Source organism: Sceloporus undulatus, chromosome 1, assembly GCF_019175285.1.
Source record: "Sceloporus undulatus isolate JIND9_A2432 ecotype Alabama chromosome 1, SceUnd_v1.1, whole genome shotgun sequence".
NCBI lineage: Eukaryota > Metazoa > Chordata > Lepidosauria > Squamata > Phrynosomatidae > Sceloporus > Sceloporus undulatus.
Genome location: NC_056522.1, coordinates 35,133,990 through 35,159,923, shown reverse-complemented (window position 1 = coordinate 35,159,923; position 25,934 = coordinate 35,133,990). Strand labels below are relative to the sequence as shown.

General features: G+C 39.8%; 1 protein-coding gene across 1 annotated transcript in view; it reads left to right on the top strand.

The window, feature by feature from the left end:
- Positions 1-20,529, top strand: part of INTS7 (integrator complex subunit 7) — a 52,515-nt gene extending 31,986 nt beyond the window's left edge. Inside the window, 7 exon segments of the mRNA XM_042439268.1 lie at positions 3,567-3,761; positions 5,866-5,969; positions 8,445-8,513; positions 11,589-11,721; positions 13,822-13,920; positions 18,518-18,703; positions 19,361-20,529. Of these exon segments, the coding sequence (XP_042295202.1) occupies positions 3,567-3,761; positions 5,866-5,969; positions 8,445-8,513; positions 11,589-11,721; positions 13,822-13,920; positions 18,518-18,703; positions 19,361-19,660 (1,086 nt within the window). The 3' untranslated portion in view covers positions 19,661-20,529.
- Positions 20,530-25,934: the final 5,405 nt, after the last annotated feature.

The window sequence follows — 25,934 nt, the reverse complement described above, 5'->3', positions numbered from 1 at the left end:
CCAAAAAGGCCCTTACTCTTGTTCCAAATAAGCATGTTTCTGGGTTGTTGAGGCACACAGGAGGGCCTTTAGAGATAATCTCAATGGGCTGGGAAGTTCTTGAGATATCACTATCTCAAACCATTCAGGGCTTTCAAAGTTGTCACCAACGCTAGGAATTAGCTCCAGAAACTAATTGGAAGCCAGTGGAAAAAAAAGAGTTACGTGCTCCCTGTACATGTTGGCCTCAGCTGGATAGAGGCACTCCTTGGCTGAAACGAATTCCCGGTCCGGACAAAATTTAACAATAGTTATTTGCTTCTATATTGTCTAAACTGTCCCTCAGTAGTGTGGTCCTTATGGAATTAGCTGTGTGGTCAATACAGAAGTAACTAATTTTATTCAAGTAGTTGCATCATTGGTAATTTAGGTAGTTTATTCTAGTAGTAAATCCAGGTATAAATAACTGTTTTGGGAGAACTGCTTTAGTTCCTGCATTTTTTAAAATTCAAATTCGCATAGAGAAGGCCAAGTCTGAACAATACCAGTCTTGGCTGCAATTTGAGGAATCTCTGATTCCTTGTGTAATCAGCCAAGTATCAGAGTTCTCTTCTGTAAAATGAAGGGCTTTCCTCCCTCTTTTGTTTACCACATTTAATCAAATGTTGCATTTGCTGAAGTGGAACTATTTTCTACATATGCTAAACTATTAAACAAGAAGTGCTAACTTTTCTTGTTGTATTAGAAATACACTACAAGGAGCTACACTTATTTTATATTTAGGATCCATAAATAATAAAAAAATAGTTTTCATGTCATTGACGTTTAATACACTGGAAACTTAGCTTCAACATTTTATATAACATTCTTCTCTCATAATGAATTGCAAATCTGAGAAATGCCAAATCCACCACTTAATTTGAAATGGGATTAGGAAATAGGAGAGTATTAAATTTGGGCAAGTAAAACTTTAGGAATAAAGTGTTACTCCAAATGTAAGTCATGAGAGAATGTGGTGGCTAGAAAACTGGGCAGGTCCCAATGGGATTTGGGGTGAAATCCCCTTTCATCCTGGAGAATAAGAAATGACCTTGGGGTGGTCATAGTTTATCTGTCTCACAGGTTTGTTCCTGTAACCTGACCTGACCTTGGAGAAAAGGTGAGGTACACAGGAAATACATAAACACAGCTTTGACAGTACTCATTTAGTTGTATGTTTGTAGAAATCCCTAATTTCCCCTCCTGGAAGAAGGAGAGCAGGCAAAAAAGTGGCAGCTGTGTATGTGTGTGTATATTATATTTAGTTGTGAGACGTAGCTTGTCTGTATTTGATCTCTAAATAAATAAATAAATTGCAGGATGTAAAAATTACCATCAAAGTTGGTCTAGTGGGAAGAAGAAGACAGGCACAAGTGTGGTTTAACTTCCCAGTTTCATTAAATTGCTTCAGTCTTGCATTGCACAATGTGAGTGAAAATGTTTCTAATTCTGGAATAAGGCTGTTTGTCACAGTGGCATCACTAGGGGGTGCGTACTTCATTGGTTGATCCCATCAGAGGCAGTGACACTAAAAATGACTGTCTATAAAATTTTTGTGTAGTGTTTCAGCAGAAATGATTTTTTAATAAAAAATATCCCTTTAATTAGTTATAACCACAAAAGTTTTTTTTTTTTGCAAGCCAAGATTACATGTACTGTAGCAATATACCTACGACTAAAACTCTTATGTCTGTGACCCACATATGGTGGTGCTTCAATCAAAACCTGTGGTGACATCTGTAGTCCTTTTTATCTACCTGTGTTAAGGATTCTGAGGTCCTGGGCATCAGGAGAAAAGTGGGCTTTAAATTCAAGAAACAAGTAAATGTAAATAAATCTGAATGACTGTACCTTAAATCCTTACGGCATCCTTCACAGGGATGGGACAAATACCTAATACTCAGTTCCAGCATACATCATCCATCCCTGCCCTTCAGATTTTCTGCAACTAGCTACTTGTTTCTTTAATTTACACCACTGGAAAACTGCATCTGATGCTCCTCTTTTTCCCTGAGATAAATTAATGGCCAATTAATTTTAAGTTAACAAATTTTTGAAAAAGCCTAGTAAGATAGCCTTGGACATACATGGAAATTGTAGGAATTTCAAAGGCCACCCTTGGCCTTGCTGAATATTACTGAATAGTGATCACAGTGACTAATCTAGTCCAGATAAGTTCATATATACAAAAAACACTATTGTTGATGTCTTCTGAGTTTTCTGGACACAACAAATCTTTCTTGTCCATGCTTGCTCAAAAAGGAGATACATTTAATGCTAGTGTACACTAATGAGTCTTGAGGAAATGGTTACATGTTGAAAACAAGTACAGTGGGCTGTTGGTATCCACTAGGGTTTGGTTCCAGGATACCAGAATCCATGAATGCTCAAGTCCCATTACATGCAACGGCATAGTACAATGGTGTCTTTTATATAAAATGGCAAAAATCAAGATTTGCTTTTTAGAATTTATCTATTTTTAAAGTATTTTCAAGTTGTGGATGCTTAAATCCGTGGATAAAAATATCCATAGATATGGAGGGCTGACTGTAAATATAAAGTAAAGTAACCCAATGCTTCTAATCAATAATTTCACTTTGTCCCTCGTAGCTACCTGGCATGTCTATGAGTTGCTCTGTTACCATGTCAAGACAGTCCAGCAACCCACATTAGCTGCACATCATTCTGTTGAGGGCAGGCAGTTTTGCCACATCTTGGATTACTGTAACGCACTCTAGGTCTGCCTTTGAAGCATGTTTGGAATGAAAATTTGGTACAAAACTGCAGCCAGAGGATTAAATTGGGGATGGTTACTGGAACCATGCAACTCACTTGTTACAACATGTCCATTGGCTACTGGTCTGCTTCTAGGCACAATTGAAAATGCTGATTATGACCTTGGCCCTTATATCCTCTGGAGGGGCTCTTCTCTCAGTCCCACCTTATTCACAGGCACAATTAACAGGGAAGCATGGCAGGACCTTCTTGTTAGCTACCCTGCAGCTCTGGAATTCCTTTCCCAGAGAAAGTCCTCCTTTAGGGAGTCAGCCTTTTTTTTAAAAAAAAATATTTCAGGAGGCTTTGAGAACTGAAATATTTCTTTTTTGGAAAAGAGCTTTTAAGAGGATGTTGTACTGTTTTTTTAAAAAAAAATATTTTTATAATTTTCAACTGTATGTTTTAAATTGTTTTTTTAAAGTTGTTGATAGTTTAATTCCTTTTTAATGTGGATCTCTTTTATTTATTTATTTATTTATTTATTTATTGTAAGTTGCCTTGAGTTCCATTTCTGGAGGAAAGAAAATGATAATATTAATAATCTTTATGATGTATAGTATGCCATGTATGTTGTTGAAGAAACAAGATCAGAGCCATATGGCAGCCTCCCAAATGAAGTATAACGATCTCACAAAAGCAAATTCCTTTATTTTCCCTGTGGAGAAATGATTTCTGAACTGTTGGAAGGGAGCAATTTACTGATATTTTGCTTTTGACCCAGATTATCCACCTCCAAGTCTTTCTTCTGTGGTGTTGTCTCTTTTTCCCAGGCTGCCAGCACACCGCTTAACCCTTTGAGCTTTCAGTGCGGATTTGTCAAACTGCGGATTGACCTTCTTCAGGCTTTCTCTCAGCTCATCTGCACCTGTAATAGCCTGAAGACTAGTCCACCACCTGCCATTGCCACAACAATTGCCATGGCCTCAGGTAGTGACCTCCAACGGTGTGGACGGATTTCCAACCAGGTAAGTGCTCCCTTCTGACTCTGCTGTCATTATGCAACTATATTTTTGCTTGGACTGGTGTACTAAGATAAGGAAAGTGAACTCTCACACAAAACGTGGGGAGCTGTTGTTGCTGAACTATATATTGGAGTATGAGACTCCCTTTGCAACAAGCTGCTGGGTGGTACAGGCCTTCTATAGATAGAATATTGATCTTATTATCTAGCTTTACAGTGGGATCTTCAGTGTGTGCTTCACCCATGTTGGTTGTAAAAATTATTAAAATACACAAAGGCTGGGGAGCTTAAAGGGGAAGAAGGAAGCTACTAGAGTGGACAAAGAAGACAGAGAGAGGAGAAGGCATGGGTGGATTCTCTTGAGCAACAGGAGAGAGTGGGAATGCAAACATGCTGAGTGCCTCACTGTCCAGCACAGCTGCTGGTGAGGGTCTGGAGGAAACACCAGGCACACATAGAGCTGGAGGAATGACATAACCACCTCCTTGGATCCCAGCAGGGAGACAATAAACATCCCCAGGTGAAGGGACACTGGGGGGACACATTTACACATGTAGGCAAAAATATAAACATAACTGATTAATTATTTTCAGTGACACCACTGTGAGAATGATATCCCTAAAGAACGTATCCTCCTTTTCATGTAGTCTTTACCCTTTTATATTTCCCTTATATAAAATCCACAAAAGTTCATACTTAAATATATCAGCTAGTCTTAAAGGTGCTGCTGCATCCTTTCTTTCCTGCCTACCTTTTCCTTTATGCCCTCCCATATCTATTAATCCCCCTGTTTCACTTGGCTGGTATATTTGCTGAAGCAATCTAAGCCTGTAGTTTTTTAAATTGGTTTAAAATAAATAAAAGACAATTAGTAACAGTTGTTTTTTTAATGGTTGTTATGTATTTGTGATTTTATTTATGCTTTTAAATTCATGAAGAATATTGAAATGTACAAAAAAAAGTGGTATAGTGAAATCGTATCCTGTATCACAGCATACAAGGAGCTGTGGTGGTAACCACAGCAGAATTTTTAAAAATGCATAAATTAGTTCTGAATTGGAGCAAATTAATAATACAAATTTAATAAAACAGGGCAGCATTAAAAAAAAAAACCTTCAGTCCCCAGATTCCAAATGACTGATAGAATTCTGTGGCTTTCGTCTGCCTTTTGAAGGCCAAAATAAGTCTAGCCAACTAGTGGGCTGTATAGGGAGAGTATTCTAGGAAAGAATGGAAAAGATTCTGCTCCTAAGGGATATTTACCGAAACTCATATGGGTACAGGAATTGTTGAGAGGGGGTCAGAAGCGAGGCAAGACATGGATTGTATAAGCATAACAGCTTAAGAGCAAATCAATGGAGAAGAGGAAACAAGACTAGGCAAGTTTCAGTGCAGAAGCAACTATGAAGAGAGGTAATGAGCTTGAATCACAAACAGTGAGCTCTAACTGGATTCTGAGCAGCCTGCCAGAAACCTCCTACCACTTCCATTTGTATGGCTGGTGGGAGATAGGAACCAAAGAAGATAGGGAAACTTAACTAAGGGCCAAAACAGACAGCCTGGTAAAGCCAGCTTCCTGGCTTGGGGGCATGGCATTTAGACACGCCATGCCCCCGAATCACCCAGAAGCTGTGCCAGTAATTACATGTTGACTGGCATCTGGGTGACCTGGGGGCGTGGTGTTCAGACGCCACTTGGCCCAGAGCCGATGAAAAGCTGGCTATAGAGCTGAAGGGGTGGCTTTTTTCTGCCCCAAATAGGAGCTGACTTTTTCTGCTTCTATTTGAGGCAGAGGATGGCCAGATTGGGGCTGCGGCATGCAGTTTGCATGGCTCCAATCTGGCTCTGGCAGGGGTAGAGTCACACCACCCCTTCAGGGCTGTCTGCTTTGCCGCTAATTTTAGATGAGGAATGGTGGAGTTATGGAGTGATTCTTTCTGGGACAGACAGCATGGTCTCTGGAGCAGAGTCTTACTAGTTGAACTAAGCAACTGAAGACTTCAATCAAGGACACTGTGTATGTTTGATCTTCTTTATATTCTGTATAATAAGTCATGAGCAGTGTTTTATTTTTCTTTACCTGTACCCCACCCTGACCACGGCTATAGATGAAATTCTCCATGGAAGAATTCCGGAACCTAGCTGCAAGATACGGAGATCTTTATCAATCATCCTTTGATGCAGACTCAGCAACTTTGAGGAATGTGGAGCTGTATCCTGCTGTTTAAAATGCAGGGCCCAGTCATTTTTCCCAAGGGGCTATGCTTTCAAATAAAGGATTTATTAAGGGAATTCAAGAGTTGCAAAACCTGAGGAACAAACATAAAGAGATTTCTACATACCAGTTCCTCTTCAAAAACAAGTTGAATGTTATTGCAGTTTGTTAGGTAGAATTCAATGCTAATAACTTTGCTACTAAGTCAAATTATTACTCTTATCTAGTTCAGCGGAGTTCACTCAATTCCATCCACCCATTAGTTATGGGTTCTAAAGTCTCAGAGATAGGACTTTCCCAATTGTTATCCCCGAGGTCCTTCCCTCTTCTATTCAGTTTATGAAACCTGCAGCCAAATAGAACTTAATATGAAATTAGTTTTGGGTTTTGCTGGGCAGGGAGATCTTTCAATACAAGTGGCCCAGAATCTGCCTAGATTTTTTTAAGAGGCTCATATTTTTTGAAGTACAAGTTGTGGAATCCCTTGGAAATTTCTGGATGGTATACCCAAAAATTTTTTTCCCTAGTTATGCTTATACTGTATGCTCTGCTACTCTCTTTTGAGGACAGTTTTTGTTTTCCTTTGGGTCTGGGAGCTGCTGCAGCAAATAATTCCTCAGTTGCAAATGTGAATCTTGTCGTATGATTGTAAATGTACACATGGCTGTTCCAGAGTTCCTGGACCACATCCTCTGAACTGTTCATCCAGGCCCGTCCTGTGTTTAACACCTTTTGAGTGTTTTTCACAGCTATGAGAAACTACCATATATACTCAACTATAAGTCGAGAAATTTATGCCAGAAAATGGACTCAAATCATGGGTTGACTTATATATGAGGGAATAGGTTAATATTGCTTATAAATGTAAAGTCGAAGGCTTTCATGGCCAGCATCCATAGTTTTTTGTGGGGCTATGTGGCTATGTTCCTTGATTCTTGTTTGCACACTGCATTTGGTAGTCCTAAAGGGAAGGTACTTTTACCCTACATCAAAGGAGTCACAGAGAGAATAGGCAAAGTGGTGAGGAAGCATAACCTTCAAATGGTTTACAAACTGATGAAGAAAATCCAGCAAATGCTTCGCTCAGCCAAGGACCAAAGAGATCCTCTCACAGCTGCAGGAGTTTACCGCATACCATGCAGCTGTGGACAAGTCTACATAGGGACCACCAAATGCAGTGTGCAAACAAGAATCATGAAACATGAGAGACATTGCAAACTGGGCCAGCCAGAAAAATCAGCAGTAGCAGAACATGCCACAAACCACCCTGGGTATCTACCCCATTTTGCAGGCCATGAGCCTTGCAAATCGTGGAGGTGAAGGGAAGAAAGAGAGAGGTTTGTATCCTGTTTTTCAAGCCATGAGCCTTGGAAATCATGGGGGTGAAGGGAGAGGCAGAGAGAGAGAGAGAGAATGTGTGTGTGTGTGTGTGTGCACGCCGAGGTTTGTTCCCCATTTTCCATGCCGAGACTGTGACCCTTAGGAGAGAGCTGAGAGAGAAGGAGGGAGGGAAGTGGTGCTTTGTTTCCCCCTTTAGATCTTTTGTAACTTGCCCCAGTGTTTGACCCTCGACTTATCCATGGATCATATCAAAATCCGTGATTTTGGCCCCAAAAACTGACTTATACAGGAGATCAACTTATACACAAGTATATACGGTTCTTTTTCTATTACATATAAGCTCAGATTCCCTAGATCCTGATCAAGACAGAGTTACTGCTTACATTGATTTATAAAACATACTGTGTGTTTGTAATATGAACTTGGGCCTGAATACATCTTGCTGCCATGTGTGCATAGCATAATCAAGTTGTTTGGCACCAAATAACAGCCTTGTTCAAACATAAGACTTAAAAACTGCTGCCCTCTTTTTCTCTAGTATAGTCACAAAGAGATTGGAGCCATCTACTTGGGGTTTAAATTAACTTCAGTTTCTTACTGGGTCAGAACCTGGTAAAAATTATGTTCTTTTTAAATTAGCCATGATGAGAAACAACAGTTTTGTCTTTGATTGGTTCAATCAAATTTATGTTTAAATTAACACAACTTGTCCCAGTTCATATGTAATAACAAATTGTCCTATAGCCCCCTGGTATCTGCTGCAGTTTGGTTTCGGGGGGGGGGGGATATTTTCAAGCCATGGATAGTTGAATCCGTGGATCCAAAATCCATGGATACTGAAGGCCAGTTATAGTTAGTTTACATGAGGAAGTAGAGTCTTCCAGTCTCCTTGCCCAACCATGCCCAAGGATGAGAAGGGGTTTGACTGGATTGCTTGTGTGATATCCTCCAACTCTGATTCTGTGATTTGAATTACTTAAATAAAACTCATGATGACCTATATCTCCCTCCCTCCATTCACTGTAATGAAGGCCGTTTTAATTATAATAACTCGTGGCTGTCATATTATGTATCATACAATATAAAACAAATTTCACACATTTCATTTGTTCAACTTTAACATTACATCAGACAACAGCAGAGTTGTTTATTGATATCACATGCAATTGAAGCTCTAATTTTAGATCCTGACTCTGCAAGGTAAGTGTGATGAAAATGTACTTTCTTCACCCCCCCCCATTACCCAGCCTTTTCTCATTTAAATTGAAAACTTGCAAGAGTAAAAAAAACAGTAGTAGTTTATCTGTTCTATGTTGCTATAATATAACTTATGTAAAGTTACCCAAGTGTCAAATGTATTCCAGAGTCCCTTCAAATTATCATTTATTTTATTTGGTCATCTTTAATTTAAATTATGTTTCACTAAAAGCTAAATGGGCCTTATTAATTGAACTTAACTGTTTTGCCAATATTCATCATTCACTTAAATTTTGGGTTTTTTCCCCTCTACTTCACAGTGAAAATGGGTAGTTTCTTTTGCTTTTTTCAGTGTACCAGCAGCCATATTATTGAAAACTATTCTAATTTTAAAAGATTTAATAATAATAAAAAACTATTATTTTCAATAAAAATATGACAATTCAATATTAATATACTGTACATTAATATCTTGGCACTGTGCACAAGTGGTTGTTTAGACACTAATCAAAACAACAAAAATACAATTCTGTTTAAATCCAGGTTTCTTTGAAGTATAATGATGATTGGGTTAAATGATCTTTCATGGGAATGGCAGAAAAATTTAGAAAAACAATTAAAAAGCAATGGTTATCCTGCTTTTGTACAGTGTTCAAGACAGAACTAGAAGAACTCTTGCCTATGCCATGGGGCACCTGGATGTTATAGAGGCTTCTGGGCATTGCAGTTTGAATAGAATTAGGGCATGAAATTCCAAGCCTATTTAATTTGTGTGTGTGTTTCATGGCACAGGACAAGACATTAACTGTGTTTGAATTGATTAGCATGCAAAGGGATCTTGTAGCACCAATGAGACTGAGAGAAAGAAGGTGGAAGCATTATGGTACCAACTCTTTCTCTCAGTCTCAAAGGTGCTATAAGATCTATTTGCATATTGAATCACCTGCATTTTCTTCCTTAGCTCTTTCAGTTCCCAAAATGAACAAGATACTTAGTCTTTGTTGCAATACCATTGACAAGTATGGAGTTACATGACAACATTAGTAATATAAAGCTAGCACTGATTTTAAAAATACCCCCTTGGGCCTACTCTGATATTTGTTGATATAACAGATGCTAGATCAGATCCTTTGAGACTAAAAATTGGAAAAATTATCTCAAAATGTACCTCCATGGGGATACCACACACAAATAAACTTCAGTGTGTTTTGATTTTTTCCAAATGGTTGAAAATATTTTTTGCGGGCACGAGAGCAATACTATATTGCTGAAACTAACAGAACTGTGTATACATTTTCCAGGAGCACCTGGCCACAGTGTTCACCTGGGTCAGGATGGGTGGGTGTTTTACACACCCGTACCCCTGATGGCCCAAGACTCGCTACTGGTGATACTGTCACACACTCCTTTCCTTGCCATGTTGCTGATATTGAGAACCTCTTCATCACCATTTCTGATGTGGAAACGGGGCACCTGGCTGCACCCATGTGGTCAGGTTCCTCTGTTTCTGCATCAGACATGGTGATAGGGGGCTTCTCAATACTAGCGATGGTGCGGCAAGGTAAGGAGCATGGAGAACCATGTAAACAGGCAGGGTTTGCAGCAGAGTTTCCAGGTGTGTAAAATACCTGCCCATCCCCATGTCGACCTGGGTGAGCACTGTTGCCAGGTGCTCCTGAAAAATGTATACACAGTTCTGTTGCAAAGATAAATGTATACACAGTTCTGTAGTAAACCAGGGTTCAAATTGACCCTGGTTAATGGCTGTTTACCCTGGGATTGGACCAGATCCATTGGAACTGTGTTCAGTATGGTAGGATTGGGACCGATCCTGGCCCCAAAGTTTTGACCTGTGTTGTCTGAACTGGAAGATGCGAAGCCGGAGGGAACACGGGCCTTTGGGCCCATGCAGACAACCCCTTCCTCTCTTATATTTGGAGGAGAAAAAAGCAGCACTGCTTTTATTCTGCTCTAAAACCCAAATGGAATACAGAATGTTTTTCCTTTCTTCTCCCAGGATGGAGGTGAGGAAGGGAAGCTTTCATGCTGCATTACTAACAGGCTACAACTCATTCACTCACAATGGGTGGGTTCTGTAGATGAACATTTTCCTTTTGCCAAGAGAGAGAGTCCACTCTGCAGATGCCATCCATGCAGCACTGCTGGGTTACTGTGACGTTTCTCATGGATTCAGTTCTTTGTAAAAGTGTTGAACATGGTGCACAAGCAGCTACCATGCACGCATGACTGAGGTATATCAAGAGAGAGAGATTTTTTTGTAAAGATGTGCAAGGAAATTTTAAGGGGACTGGAATGTTTGGATTAAGTGAACATTTTCATCTGAATAGCAAGATTAATATTATTTTCATGTTAAGTGTTATAGTACTGAAGACGCCTGTGATATTGTAGAAACCATCCAAGGAGATTGTGCTAATTACTTGGGACACCACATTTCCCATAAATTGTTAATTTTATTGGATACTATTTGTTTTTCACGTACAGCAAAGTTATTTGGTTTTTAGAGCAAACACAGACCCCATAGTTTAAAAAAGTCAAAAGTTACAGTGTAAAATAAAGCAAAATTATAGGAAGATGTGATAAACAGCAGAATACGATCAATGATGTCAAACATAATTCCATAGATTTGTCAGTTTTCAGGGGTTATGTATCTTCACTGTTTTCATTGATGTACTCAATATGAAGGGAAACCAATTACTTTACTGTGAAATCTGCCATATCTTTGTTTATTTAATTGCTATCTCTAGAGGTCCATTTTTGTATGCATACAATATCATGTTTTGAGTTATCTGATGTAGGACAATAATTTTTTTTCCACCTTGCCACCTTTCCACCTTGCTATTATGATGCAAGGTGGTACACCAATAAAAGTTTTTTCTAGGTTTCTGTATAGAATTATAAAATCTTCATTAAGAGAGCAATTAATATTTTTACTTTGACTGTTTGTCATGTCTTTTCTTTCAATCATGAGACTTAAAGGGTGTAAAAGTTGCGAAGGCTGTGAGGACAAGTTAGAAAAAATACAGATTGGGCATCACTGGCATGTAATTTCTTCTCTAGCTTTCAGGAATATGGTTCTGCTGGAGTGGCACATGTCACAAGTGAATATGAAAGAAGAATGATGTCTGTGTTCAGTCATGTGCTGGAGGAAGTGGAATCACTGAATAGAAAATACGCACCTGTATCTTACATGGCAAGTAATTCCTAGTTTGTCATTGAGGCTTCTAAAATACTGGTATTGTAAATTTTCTCATGTCAAGGAGTTAAGTCTTCAGGTTTTTATTGTCAGCGTGAAACACTCTAACATAGAGACAGGAGGAAAGACATTTCTAAGACAAAGCAAAGTTAGAGATTCCTTTTGAGCATAGAGTGCATCATTTTTATGACTTGCACTGCCAGTTTTATTTATTTATTTATTTATTTAGGTATTTATACCCCACCCTTCAGCCCTAATGGCTCTCAGGGCGGCTTACAATTATTATTTTTAATCAGACAGTTCCAGTTTTATATTTCATATAGGCAGTGTAACTTTAAAGGGACAAATCAAAAGTGCAGTAATCTGTAATTCATTTGCTGAAACTATAAGAAACCAGACAGCAATGTCTGGCTATCTGCATTGAATTGATTCACAAATATTTGTTCATTTGTTCAAAAAGTCACTGAGCCAAGCCAAACAAATCTGGTTCTGTAAAACAGTAACTCATCTGTGAAGCCTCTTAAAGGCTGCCTTTACTTTTATTTGTTAAAGCTGATTGTGTTTCTGTACAACTTTTCACCAGTGCAGAGTGTCTCTCATTGGACCAGGTCATCCAAGACCACATGTACCATTTACACTAACTTCAGTACAAGGTGGAGAACAATTTCTTTAGTCTGGATGAGGTTATTCTGTTGCCTATACAGTCAGCCCTCCTTATACACGGATTTTTTATCCATGGATTCAAGCATCCACAGTTTGAAAATATTCAAAAAAAAAAAGTATGAATTCCTGATAGAAAACCTTGATTTTCAATTTTATATAAGGGACACCATTTTGCTCTGCCATTGTATTTAATAGAACTTGAGCATCCACAGATTGTGTTATTCATGGGGGATCCTGGAACCAAACCCCAGCGGATAACAAGGTCCCACTATACTTGGAACCAGGTCTGATTTCAAGTCTGAAATCAGTACTGATCTCAATTAAAAAGATTGTATGTACAGTGCTGTGTAAAATAATAAGTCATTTCCATTTCATCCCTTTGAGAAAAAAAATAAGATTCTCGTCTCTTAAGTTTGAGCAGAGAGAGGCATACTTACTATTTTAGTTGTGTGAACTATTGCGGAAAAGTAAAATAAAAATAAGAGGCTGAGCACCAGCAAGCAATGGTTATTGTTCTCGTGTCCTATTTTTAGGGTTTCCAGTGGCATCTAGATAGGCCTTTGGTTTGATCTTGACTTGGTAGTTCTGGTGTTCATTTCTCGCTGGCCACTTCTGCCATTTCATAACAGATAGCCCCAAGGGCAATCTGTCCACAGCATTTTGGCGTAGCTGTTCTTCCTAAAGTTTCAGGATTTTCCTTCAGATTAGTTTCCTGTTTAGTTCCTGCCATGCCTTTCTTTCTTTCTTTCTTTCTTTCTTTCTTTCTTTCTTTCTTTCTTTCTTTCTTTCTTTCGGTACTTACTTTCTAAAACTTTACCCATTTGCAACCCTCCCTTTTGAACTGCTGTGTCTGGCGTTCCATTTTGCCTCTGCAGATCCCCAAAAAAACACCTATGTAAAACTCCTACAAATCAGTCTGCTTTGGCTTCTCCTTTCTTTCCCATAACTTAATGATCACATTATGTACCTAGGAAAGGTATATAAGAAGAATGATGTCTGTTCAGTCATGTGTTGAAGGAAGGAAAGGAAGAAAGCTCAGGAGAAAGAGCATTATTGTTCTGTCTTCCAAATTACCTTAGAGCTATTAAAGGGACTGCTATCTTGTAGAGCAATGATTCTCAAACTGTTCCCTTTAAGAGATTTTGGATTTGAGCTCCTGGAATTCCAGACTATTGGCCAACATGGCTGAGGCTTCTGGGAGGTGAAGTCCAAAATCTCTTAAAGCGCACAGTTTGGGGACCACTGTTGTAGAGGAAAGCAACTGGATCTGCTGGGAAGTTTTCCAGTCTCTGTGCTGTTCATAATCCTAGCGATGGTTTGTCTTGATTTCTTAAGTGCAAGCAACTGTGGGGATAACACTAAAGTACATGCTATTTCCTGTCCCTGCTGTAAAAAGGATTAAGACTGATCTGGTCTGGCATTGTTTTGTTCCAGCACACAGCTTGTCTATGTAGTGCAGTCATTGCCTTGTTGAAAGTCCCCATGTCGTTTCAGAGGTATTTTTTCCAGAAGCTACAGTCAACTAGCATTAAGGTAAGCTATAGTCACACTGGATTTCAACTGCAGTTAAAGAAAAGATATTCTGATTATAATCTGTGTAATGGCAGGCAGGAGAAAGAGTGGGACAATTGCTGATCCAACTATCTAGTTACCTGTTGTCTGCAGGGTAAAATGTTACCTCAAATTCTTACTCAGCTGATATTCATAACTGAACTGGAAGTAAATGTTAGGCTGTGGAAATTATTTTTCAAACAGACCTTAAACTGTTCCAAGATATTAGTCAGCAGAAATGATATCCATTAGATTTTATGTTCTTCTTCCATGAAGATGTGTAATTCAAAACTTGACTATATTTCTAGTTGTAATTTCCCCCCTCACACAAATTTTTCTCTGTAAAGAATGTGTGGAGGAGCACTTCTTTCCTTCCCTTAAAAGGGCAGCATGCTGATCCTATGAGGGAAATATATCAGGCATTTTTTCAAATGTGAGGCAGATTGTATTTTGCATTTCCCTGTCAAATAAGTTCTCACTGCTGTGCAGCACTCTTTCTTTATCCTCAAGAAAAACTATACGTCTCTACTGTCCAGCTACCTTGATTCCATGAAGCAGGGAAAGATATTATGGATAAATTTGTGTTCTGCACAGCCTAATAAGATTGCTATAGCTGAATTGTGCCAGCTCGCAGCAGGAGTCAAACAAGATAGGGTATCCTTTTTTCCCCCCATGAGACAAGTAGCAGTATGGGGAGGAATATTTCCAACAGATTTACCACTGCCCTAAATAGGTTTGGATAGGGACACACACATTGATTTTATTACTTTCTTTTGTTTTTCTGTAATGTGAGAGATCCTGTTTGGCTCTGTATCTTCTGCCCCCTTTAAGACTGGGGAAAAGAACATGAGCAAACAACATCTCTTTCCTCCTAGGTGGCAGGAGCAGTACAAAGCTATTGTGACTGTCTCCCTCATTTTGTATAGTACCTGATACAACATAACCGGGGAGAGCAAAAGAGACAGGTGGGAGGAAGGGGAGAGAAGGCGGTATAGAAAGCTGGGGAAATGACTGAGTTGTAAAATAAGAGTGACTGGGGTGTAGCCCCTTCAGTCCTCAAATTTTAAACATTGCAGAGACAAATCTATTGAGACCATTCACATCTAGAACTCTTGTATGTATTTGCTTATTCATATTTCTTTAAAAAATTTGCCTCCCCTTTCCTTTGAGTGCCTAAACTGTATTTCTGAATGCTCAGGTGAAGTTTTGTGTCACTGCAGTGCTAGAAATTTGGCAACTGAAAGGAAGTTTCATTTGGGTGGAGAATTCTTATTTGACGTCAGTGTTATCATGTTGGTCTCCTGCCCCCAATAGCTATGCCCCTCAGAAGTGGAGCTAATCATAATTAACAAAAACAGTTATGCTGGATGCAGCACAGTAATTATTTTTAAGGCTTACTATATAAATATGTATTTGTTATGTACAATTTTTTTCACTTCTGTAATATTTCTGAAAGAAATATGTGAGAAAGCCTGTGCTGTGTGTTCTCATTTTTCATTTCCACTTAGCGCTGGTCACTCTAAAACTTTGATGGCATTCCTAAGCTGAATTGGGCCTGTGAACTCTTGATATGTTTGTGCAATAAAATTGGATGGTTTGATAGATTTTGATATTCACTCATGTATCTTTTAAACTCTTGTGGTTTATCTTATTGCTTCATTTTTCCTGCCTCATTTTAATGGTTGGTTTTATTGACTATCCATTTGGTGTAATGTTGTCTCAAATGCTGTCATGCCATTAACCTCATATCCTTCCTATAAAGTAAACATTCAGGGGTAGCTGTGTTGGCCATTTAAGAAATACAAACAGAATTCATCAGTGATACCTTTATTGGCCAACCAAAATTCACAGTGTACCATGGAGCTTCAAAAGCTTTCAACAAACATATTGTGCGTTTCAGTTGGCCAATAAAAGTATCACTGATGAATTTTTGTTTGTATTTCCTATAAAGTAATTAAGTTTCCAAGTACACATGCAGATTTTCTATACAAATGATGCATATATTGAAAGGAACCAGTAAAGACTATCCATGCTGCCAAAGAACACCTTTTCTTAGTTGCATAAACACAAGATTCATGTTTTAGAGAAATCCAAACATGTTTTATTTGCATATTTCACATACTGTCTACAGATACTTTAGCCAGGTGGTACTTTTGACTGTACAGAAGATATGCTGTCTCTGTGTCACAGTGCTGTATTGTGGAGAATCATGAAGCAGAATCTCAGATAGTGCCTTTTCTTTCTTAGTTTTCTTATAATAATTATGGTGTTGACTATAGTTGCATATCACTACACTGTGTGTATGTCTTGTGTAATAAAGAACAACACAACCTCTCTCTGTTGTTGTTGTTGCTGTGTGCCTTCAAGTCATCTTGTCAAGATTTGTTCAGCGGGGTTTGTCTTGCCTTCCTCTGAGGCTGCAAATGTGTGACTTGCCCAGGGTCACCCAGTGGGTTTCCATGGCTGAGCAAGGATTTAAACCCCAGTTGTCCAATGCTCAAACCACTACGTCACTCTCTTTTATTTAGCCTTATAGGCATGTTAAAAACATGGATTAAATTTAGTATATGTTGTCCTTCACTGTTCCATGTGCAATCTCAATGTTTCATGCAAAATTGTTTTGATTGACCAGCAAATCTGGAGGTTTCCAGGTTGGGAACAGCTGCATTAAATCTCTTTAGAGCAGGTATGCCAAGTTTTGGACTTCCTTCTTTTAATCAGTTGGCTGTGTCAATAACAGCTGAGTTAACGTCTGTTTGAAGTTACTTGAACTATGTGTATTTAACAGCTGTCAGAGTCAAAAGTTAAGGGTCCTTAACAAGCAAGAGATCTTACCAAAAGATTGTAGACGGTTGGTAGCATTCATTCCCCAGTGCATAAGGCTTTCTTCCATTAAGGATTACTGGAATTCCTTTCATCCACAGTGACAGCAATGTAAGAACTATTCTTCTGTTTCTTTATTCTTTATTTAAAGTTTCATGGCCCCAAACCAGGCAGAGCAGATTGCACAATGTACATGAGTGTATACACACACACACACACATTTTATTGACCCCAGTGGTGCAGTGGTTAGATGCGAGTACTGTGGCTATACATTCAGAAAACCACAAGGTTATGAGTTCAATCCCAGTCAGGAGCTCAGGGTCAACTCATCCTTGCATCCTTCCAAGGTCACTAAAATGAGTACCCAGCTTGATGGGGGCAACTAGCTTACAGTTGCAAACCATTTAGAGACTGTCAATGTGATATGAAGTGGTATATAAATGAAGCTGCTATTGCTATTGCCCATGTGGTTAGGTTGAAAAGGCCCATGCAAATGGTGTTGGGCCTTTAAATGCTACAGTACTGCTATGAGATGAAGCTGTGATAGGATTGCCTTAAGTTTGCCATAAGTCAGAAACGTCTTGAAAGCACACAACAACAGCAACCACCAAGCCAAAGTACACCTGGCCCTGTGTCGTTAAATATACTGCTGAGTTCAATCTGCTGTCAGATTCCAGACATGAATCTTAAAGGACTTTAAAAAAAAAAAAAAAAACTTCACATATCACAAAGCAGGCTAAGCTGAATTTTCCTCTCTGATATACTCACTTCTTTATGTGCGGGAAGGGTTTTTGAAGTGATGGGTGACATGGACTCCTTCTCCATTTTCAGTTGTTGCCTGAAGTAGCTCAGTCTAGAGAAACCTTTAAAGCTTGGTTGTGCAGAATATTTAACTTCCCCCAGTATGGAACCATTATAGCTAGAGTCTTATTTATGGAAAATAAAAATATTTTCATTCTATGGAAGGAAGCAACATACTGAAGTGGATTTACAGCTGATAATGCACTACTGCTCATGATGATAAAATATGACCCCAATGCCCTTTATCTAGAGCACTGTAAAAGTCTTTGCCCTCTGCTCCCTTCTGTTTGCTTTCACTGTTGGAATTTGTCCTTGATTTAATGTTTTGCCTGTCATCTACCCTCCATCCCCAGTGCCATTAAGACCATTTACTACTGATATTTAATTACAACAATCTTGAATTGTATTCATGGTACCTTGTCTCCAAACTGCTGGAGAGGATTTAGGGAATGCTGAACTTACATGTATATGTGGTGGTAAAATACCTTGCAAAGGCATTGCATTACCTTTCTAATAATGTGTTTCATGATGTATCTATCTTGTTACCAAATTATCTTATTTTATTAACATGGGTGAAGATACTTGCAAAGGTATTTTAGAAAAAAAGGCATTCAAGAATGCAATACAGTGAACCCTATGGGAACCGCCCCCCCCCCCCCGCCCCCCCAATATATATAATCAAAATCCATCTTCACTCATGTTAATAAAATAAGATAAGTTGGTAACAAGAGCTATACATCATGGAATGCATTAGAAAGGTAATGAAATTGGTTCCCATTTATCTTAAGGAAATCTGAAGTTCTCTGGAAAAATTTAACAGAAAATGAGATGACTGCAATAAGATTCTAAATCAATCATATGTAGTCTGAAATTAGTTTGGGAATGAGCATATGTTTTCTTGAGTGAAATATAATATTTTTTTAAAGAAACTGCAGTAAATATAAATCTATTTCAGCTTGCTCTGTCACCATCTCCACGTAACCCTGCTGAGCCCATTGTAGTTCAGAATAACCAACAATTGGCCTTAAAGGTAGAAGGAGTAGTCCAGCATGGCTCCAAACCAGGCCTTTTCCGCAAAATTCAGTCTATCTGTCTAAATGTATCTTCAACACTGCAGAGCAAATCCGGGCAAGACTACAAGGTAAGAAAAAGTATAGTCATAAACTATCAGCAGTTGTGCAGTCTTAAACCCATGAGAATATGGATCTCAGGTTTCCTTTCATTTGTTGGATGGCAGGTATTTCCGCATCTTGTTTCTATAGTGTTTTAATGTGGGTACAAACTTCTCTGAGAATTTTACCCCTTTTGAAAATTAGACCCTTGAATATGAGCTGGCCTAGATGTTTCTGATCACATCTTCATGGGAAACTTGCCCTCCCTAGTGTATCATTTACATCTTGGAAGTAAAGGGTGCTGGAACAGATAATCCTTTTCTCCACTTGCTATTTTGGCAGTGGTGCTGAAATGCCCTAGCATTGTAATCTGCCAAGATCACACAGCTGTGTGGCAGCAGGAAACAAATTTATTCAAATGAGAAAATGCTGATCACTTGGCATGGCCAGTTAGAGATTCCCAAATCCTGTTTTTAGATATGGACAGCTGAGCAGTTTATAATAATTGTACTTTGCTTGCACTTTGCTTAGGCTTGCTAAATGAAGATGTAGCATATAGATCATCTTATTTAATCCTTTTCAGGAAGTTGTAATGTTGTTTAAGGAACCACTGTGTCCTATGTAGCAACTGAATTCTCTTTTAGAGAAACATCATGAAATGCTGTTCTGACTCTTTGTTTTTTCAGATGCCCATTGACACCCTGACAAATGAAATGGAGCAGATGGTTGAGCCTCACAATGATTACTTCAGCACACAGTTCCTCTTGAACTTCATCATTGTTGGTACCCACAGTATCACAGTGGAGTCTTCTGTTAGAGATCTCAATGGCATTATATGGAAGACAGGACCGAAAACCACTCTCTTGATTAAGTCTCTTGAAGATCCATATTCACAGCAAATTCGACTTCAGCAACAACAAGGACAGCAGGCACCACAGCAGCCACAGTCTCAGCCTCAGTCACGAACTGCATATTCCCGCTTTTAGTTGTCAGTTATTATCCACGTGAAAGGCATCCCATTTGTTTTGATGCTGTCATTTATCTCACTTATTCTCCAGGATGGCTACCTTTCTTTTTTCTGGGTCAATACATGTTCTCATGCGTGCACACACACACTCACACTCTTGTTTTTTGGGGGCTCAATTCTCGCCTGTAAAATGCAGAGTGATCCTGGATAGAGCCAGAGCTATGTCCATGTGGCAGACTAATTGAATGAGATGGTTCTCTTCAGAATTCCAGCAATGTCCCACTATGTCACTTAACATGTGGGGAAATTGCTAAAACTGAGTGAAGCCTTAGTTGTGTTTTTTAAAAAGTGTTTTTGTTACTCTTTTCTATGTGGAGAGGCAATGAAATGAATTTCTCCTAAAATGTTGGCTTTGTCACAGCCATCTTATCCTACCACTGTGAAATGCATGTTTGGGATGATGTGATGAGTTGAACTCGTCACATTGCATAATCCAGCCAATCACCTATAACCTTTTCCATATATCTGGACATTTACATTCTACCTCACAAAAAGTCTTGTGTGTACTGGTGCTTTACTGAACTTTCCCCATTCATATATCACCAGTGAGAGCTCCCTCTTGGAAAACACTGAGTCATCAAGGAAGTCTGAAAGCTATTTGGTTTACATGGCTGCATACTGGCTCTTTGAGCCATTAATTTACCACTTCTGGAGATGCATGATTTCAAATGCTGCATTTGGGCTCTCACATCAGGTGGAGATTTATGTGTGTATCAACCTCAACTGTTCTCAGTATTACACAATGCCTCTGCAAATGTAGGTTTGACACAAATACCCAGACATCATCTCTGCGTAACTGTAAATAATCCCATTAAATGTTGTCAAGCTGGAAAAGAGTAGCGTATCATTCTATTTATTGAGATGGTGTCCTTTTATGCTTCTGAATCTTTAGTGGCTTCTTTATAAAACAAAAAATATATATTTAAAATAACCATGTTTATATAACTGCTCTGGCAATGCCAGTTGGAAAACAAGATGATCTTGTTTAACAGGAAAAAGCATTTGAGGCTGTGGAGGGGGGTTCCCCTCAAGGAAAAAAAAAAAAAAACAAATTGGTTTCTCTGAAGAATTGGAAAGCTTTGTGTTAGAGAAATAAAAAGGTTAGTATATAACTTTTTAAAAAGCTTCTAGTGTAGAGGGCATAAATATTAACAATATGCCAGTGCTTTTGAGAGGAATATTTTCTCAAACCAACTAGTCCTCTCAACAGATGTGGGCTGCAACTCCCATCATCCCCCAGCCAGGTGAGAAGACTGCTCTAAAGTAAAAAAAAAATGCTTACATAGACCACATATGGCCTTTGCCTGCACACTATAATCTGAAGGGGATACACTTTGTATGGATTTGTGTGTCATCTCGTCTAGGGCTCCCTATAAAAGAAGGCCCTACCAGGCCCTGAAAGGCAGGGATGTCTCCCATTCCCTCCTACTTTGTGAATTGACGTAGATGTAAAGGATGTCAGTAGGTTTTCGTTACTGAAAAGGGCATGTACTCTAAATAATTTGTGAATGGTGTGTCACAGCTGTGCAGGAAGGAATTGCCTTTTGCATTCTGTTATTGACCACTGTTTTCAAGGGCTGGTAGTTCGGTTGGTTCTTGAAGGAGCTGAAGAGTAGGGTGGTGGTTGGAGTTCTTGAAAGTGCTTTGGGACGTGCTTGGAGTCTAGCACATGAGCAACATTTTGTCCTTTTATACTGTATTGGGAAGGTTTACTTGGCCTACTTGGATAATTATTATTACATCAGTTGTTGTTGAACAGATTACATTCTTTGTTATGTATGGAATATTCTAACAAAGCATTTGTTTTCAATTTGAAACTGATGAACAAAACTACATTCTTGTGAAGAAGAATGTATAACGTTAGTTATTCTTTAAGAGTTGAAAGTTCTACCATGAGGAAATAGTTCACGTCTTCCATCTACACCAAGCAAATTAATTTGTGAACAGTTAATAACTCAAAGATCAGATGCGAGAGGGCCTGTCTAACCTGGAGAGATCTTCCTGAGCAAAGTAGTTGCCTCTTTTCATTTGTTGATTACGCTGATCACGAGGAAGCATTCAGTCTTTTCCTAGGAGCTGAATGGACAAGCTGTTCCCCTTTAACACCCATTTCTCTATCCTAAGAAGTAGGTAGTAGCCATAGAATCAGGTCAGCTATTGGAAACTACTGCCCCTTGGTGCAACTGTAAGAATTCTCAATGTGTGTATCAGTACAGTGGACCCTTGTTATACGCTGGGGTTTGGTTCCAAGATCCCCTGTGGATAACAAAATCTGGATGCTCAAGTTCCATTAAATATAATGACATAGCAAAATGGTGTCCCTTATAAAAATGGAAAATCAAGGTTTGATATTTGAAATTTATACTTTTTTTGAACATTTTCAAACCGTGGATATGTGAATCCGTATATAAAAAATTTGTGTATAAGAAGGGCCAACTGTATTGCTTTTAGTACATTTATCATGGCAATTTCTATGGTACACCCCCAAGAAGAACATAAATGCATGCAGTTCTGTTGATTCATATCTAGATCATACAACCACAGAGGGAGAAAGAGGACAGTGATACATAGCATATTAACCAATTGATTATGATCAGCAAATTTCTGCAGTGCAGTTGCAGCCCTAGTGTTTTGATCCAAGGAGTTCTGACTCCACTATTGCTAACCACTGGAAGAAATCTGGATATTTGCAGTGAGACACCATCTGCTGTGCTGATGATACTTTTCTCCTTTCCACCTGAGTTCAGGTGACTGATGTTAATTGCTTTCAAGTCAGCTTTAACTTACAGCAACCTTACAAATTAGAGACATCCAAGAGCCTTGCTCAGGTTTTGCAAACTCAGACCAGTGGCTTCTGTGATTGAGTCAATCCATCTGCAGTATGGTTTCCCTCTTTTACTGATATCTTTTCTAGTGAGATGTCATACTGTGTTATGATGTGCCCAAAGTATGAGCAGAAATAGCCAGAAGGGGCAGCTTGAAGCTGCCTCTTCTGAAGGCAGATTGGGGTTGCGGCAATTGCACATCACAGCCCCAATCCACCCTGAAGCCGCTCAAGGAGCGGCTGGAAGCTGGCTTCATAATGCTCCTGATTATGAAGTGTCATGATGTTCCCATGTGTAAATGGCCAGGCAACTTCCGGGTGGCCTGGAAGCATGTGGCATGTAAACGCCGTGCTCCCAAGCCTCCAGGAAGGTAGCGCAAAAGGGCTGTCTGTTTTGGCCCTATGATAGCCTGTTTGGTTATTTTGGCTTCTATAAGTATTCCGGCTTTTATATATCTTAGCAGTCTAAGGTATCTGCAGAACTCTCTTCCAAAACATTTCAAACCACTCTACCACCTTCAGCTATTCAGGAAGGCTCTCTTGTATGCTCACCACCATCTGAACCTGGGCTGTTTACTTGTTTGAGTCTTCTCTGGTCTGGTGTCAAGGCTTTGAAATGCACTAACTTGGATTTCTCTATCCCATCCCTGAAATGTAAATACTAAGCCTTTTAGTTTTCCCAGGCCTTTGACCAGCTGATATTTTGTTTGCTTCTACTTGACTATTTGCTTTATTTTGTTTATTACCAATGTCTGCTGGCTTCTCTGTCTTTTGATTTTTTTTTATTTACCCTTTTAAAATGTTTGCTGTACGCTACCTTAAGGTGGGAAAGTGGGGAACAAATTTCTAGTAAATACAGAAAGCTCATAAGTTGCCTAGATTTCCAAAGATAAAAGTGAGAGAGCAACAACTGTTCTGTCATCTTCTAAAATCTTCGTTCCTTTCATGTGTATACCATAATAAACCATTAACTGGAACCTTGATCTCCAGAAAGCTGTCGTGCTGGTTAGTCCATGTTACTGGTTATCAAAAAGGAAGACTGAGACAGATCATGCCCAAAAGCCACTATGATTATTGTCTTGCTCTCAGTATTTCTCCTCCAAGTATGTGGCCTTCCTTAAGAGGTGGTCTTCTGCCTGAGGGCCTTTCAGACTACATAATCAGAGTGTTATGTTCCACTTTAACTGTCATGGCAACATCTTGTGGCATCCTGGGATTTGCAGTTTAGGGGGGATGTTTAGGTATCTCATCTGGAGAGCTCTAGTGCCTTCCCCAAACTACTAACTCCAGGATTCCACAGAATGCAGCCATGATAGTTAAAATGGAATCATAGCGCTATAACTGTACACTGCTACCTCGGGTTACGAAATTAATTCGTTCCGCCATTCCTTTCGTAACCCGAAAATTTCGTAACCCGAAAAGGCTTTCCGTTAGCACTGGAAAGCCTATAGCTGCACTTTGCAGCATTTGAATTTCGCGCCGAAATGAATTTCGTAACCCGAAAAATATTTCGTAACCCGAAACAGTTTTTTCCAATCCAACTTTTTCGTATCCCGGAAATTTCGTAACCCGATCATTTTGTATCCCGAGGCACCAGTGTATAATGTGAAGGGGTGGGGGGGGAATGACCCCGATGAATTTTAAAAAGAAGTGCCCTACCACTTGGGTTCATTGCAGATTGAAAACATTACTTTTTAGATGACAGCTCCAAGAATCCTTCAACCAAAATGGCTGCAACTAATCAATTTTTGGAGATGTAGTCCAAAAAGTAACCTTTCCAAGGTTGGTAGATGTGCAACAGTAAGATTCTGGGACAAGGTGTCCCTCTTTGCTTAAAGTTGCTACAGAACTAGATTTCATGGAAATGTGTTTCTTGGCTTGGAAATATTGGTTTAAACAGGAGCATGGTTCATATCTCTTCCCATTGTAGGTGAAAGGGGAGATGGATGGTTTTGCTGGTAGTGCAAATTACATGCAACAAGGAGTTGGAATCCTTAAGGAAGGAAGGTTTTCTATCTTGATAGGTAGTGTTTTCTCTTCAGTTTGAATACAGGATAATACATTTGTTACTTCCTGATTTACTTCAGACCTCACTGTAGCTGGAGATGAAATTTCAAGGAGAGCAAACCGGTGTTGGTCTAAAAGAATTCAAAGCTATCCTTCCTTGCAGTGAATGACCAGTTCACATCTGCAGCAGTGGCAGTAGGGTTGGCACCTGGTGTGGTTCCTTCAGGAGGGGTCAGCAGCAGTGGTCTCCCTCTGAATAATAATAATAATAATAATAATAATAATAATAGGATGTATTTATATGCCGTCCAATCACTGGGAATCTGGGCGGCTTACAACAGAGGAGATAATACACGGTTCCCTGCCCTCAGGCTTACAATCTAAAAAGACATGACACAAAAGGAGAAGGGAATGGGGAGGGGGGGGGAGGATCAGGTTCAGCATTCTTCTCCCCCTCTGAGGCCTGGACCAAGGCAGACTGGAGGGAGGGCTCTTTTTCTCAATCAAGGCTGGGCTCGATGCTGTTGGACCTGTCCTTTCACTCCCTCCCAGGCCAGAAGATGACAGTTAGAAGGAGGGAGGGGAGGGCTCTTCCTCTTCAGGCCCGATGGCATTGGGTCTGTCCTTTCGCTCCCTCTAGGCCAGAAGATGACTGTTTGAAGGAGGGAAGAATGCCTCCCTAAGCCTGGGCAGGCACCTTGGATGAGACCCAACTTGAGGGGCACTTGAGAAGGAGTGAGGGGTGGAGGTAAGGGCCTACCTGTGAAAGAGAAGTCATGGGGGGGGCTTCCTCCTCCTCCTCCAGCTCTTTGGGAGTAATCGTACCCTGGCAGCTGAACCAGGCAGTGTGCATGCAGGTGGGCAGGGGAGATTCATCTTGCCACCCATCTGCTTGCATGTTCCCTGGCCAAGCTGTCATGGTGGCTCAACCAGACAGTGTGCAGTGAAGCAGACTCCCACTAAAAATCTGGAGGAGGAAGAGGTGATGGCTGGATGAGAGGGAGGAGACTCCCTTTCCCACCCACCCAGAAAAGCCACCAGACCCAGAATATCTGCACCCTTTCCAACCAGCACACTGGGTGATCTCCCCTCTGAGGTTTCACCCGGTGTGGTCTGTATCGCTGCAGCCCCCTAATGACACCCCCGCACATCTGATTTGAAGAAGGGGAAGAATTTGGTGGACGTGAAGGGATATATTCAAATTGTAGTAAGTACAGGGGATGCTTGACGTTCGCTGGGGCTAGGGGCACAGGACCTCATGAAAGTGGAAAAACCGCAAACACTTTTTAACTCAAGATAACACATCTCTAGAAGTCTCTAGGTCCTCCAGGGCAATTAAATGGTCAAGATCTGCCAGACGTTGGCCATGAAATTGTGCTGGAGGACCTACAAATGCCTAAAG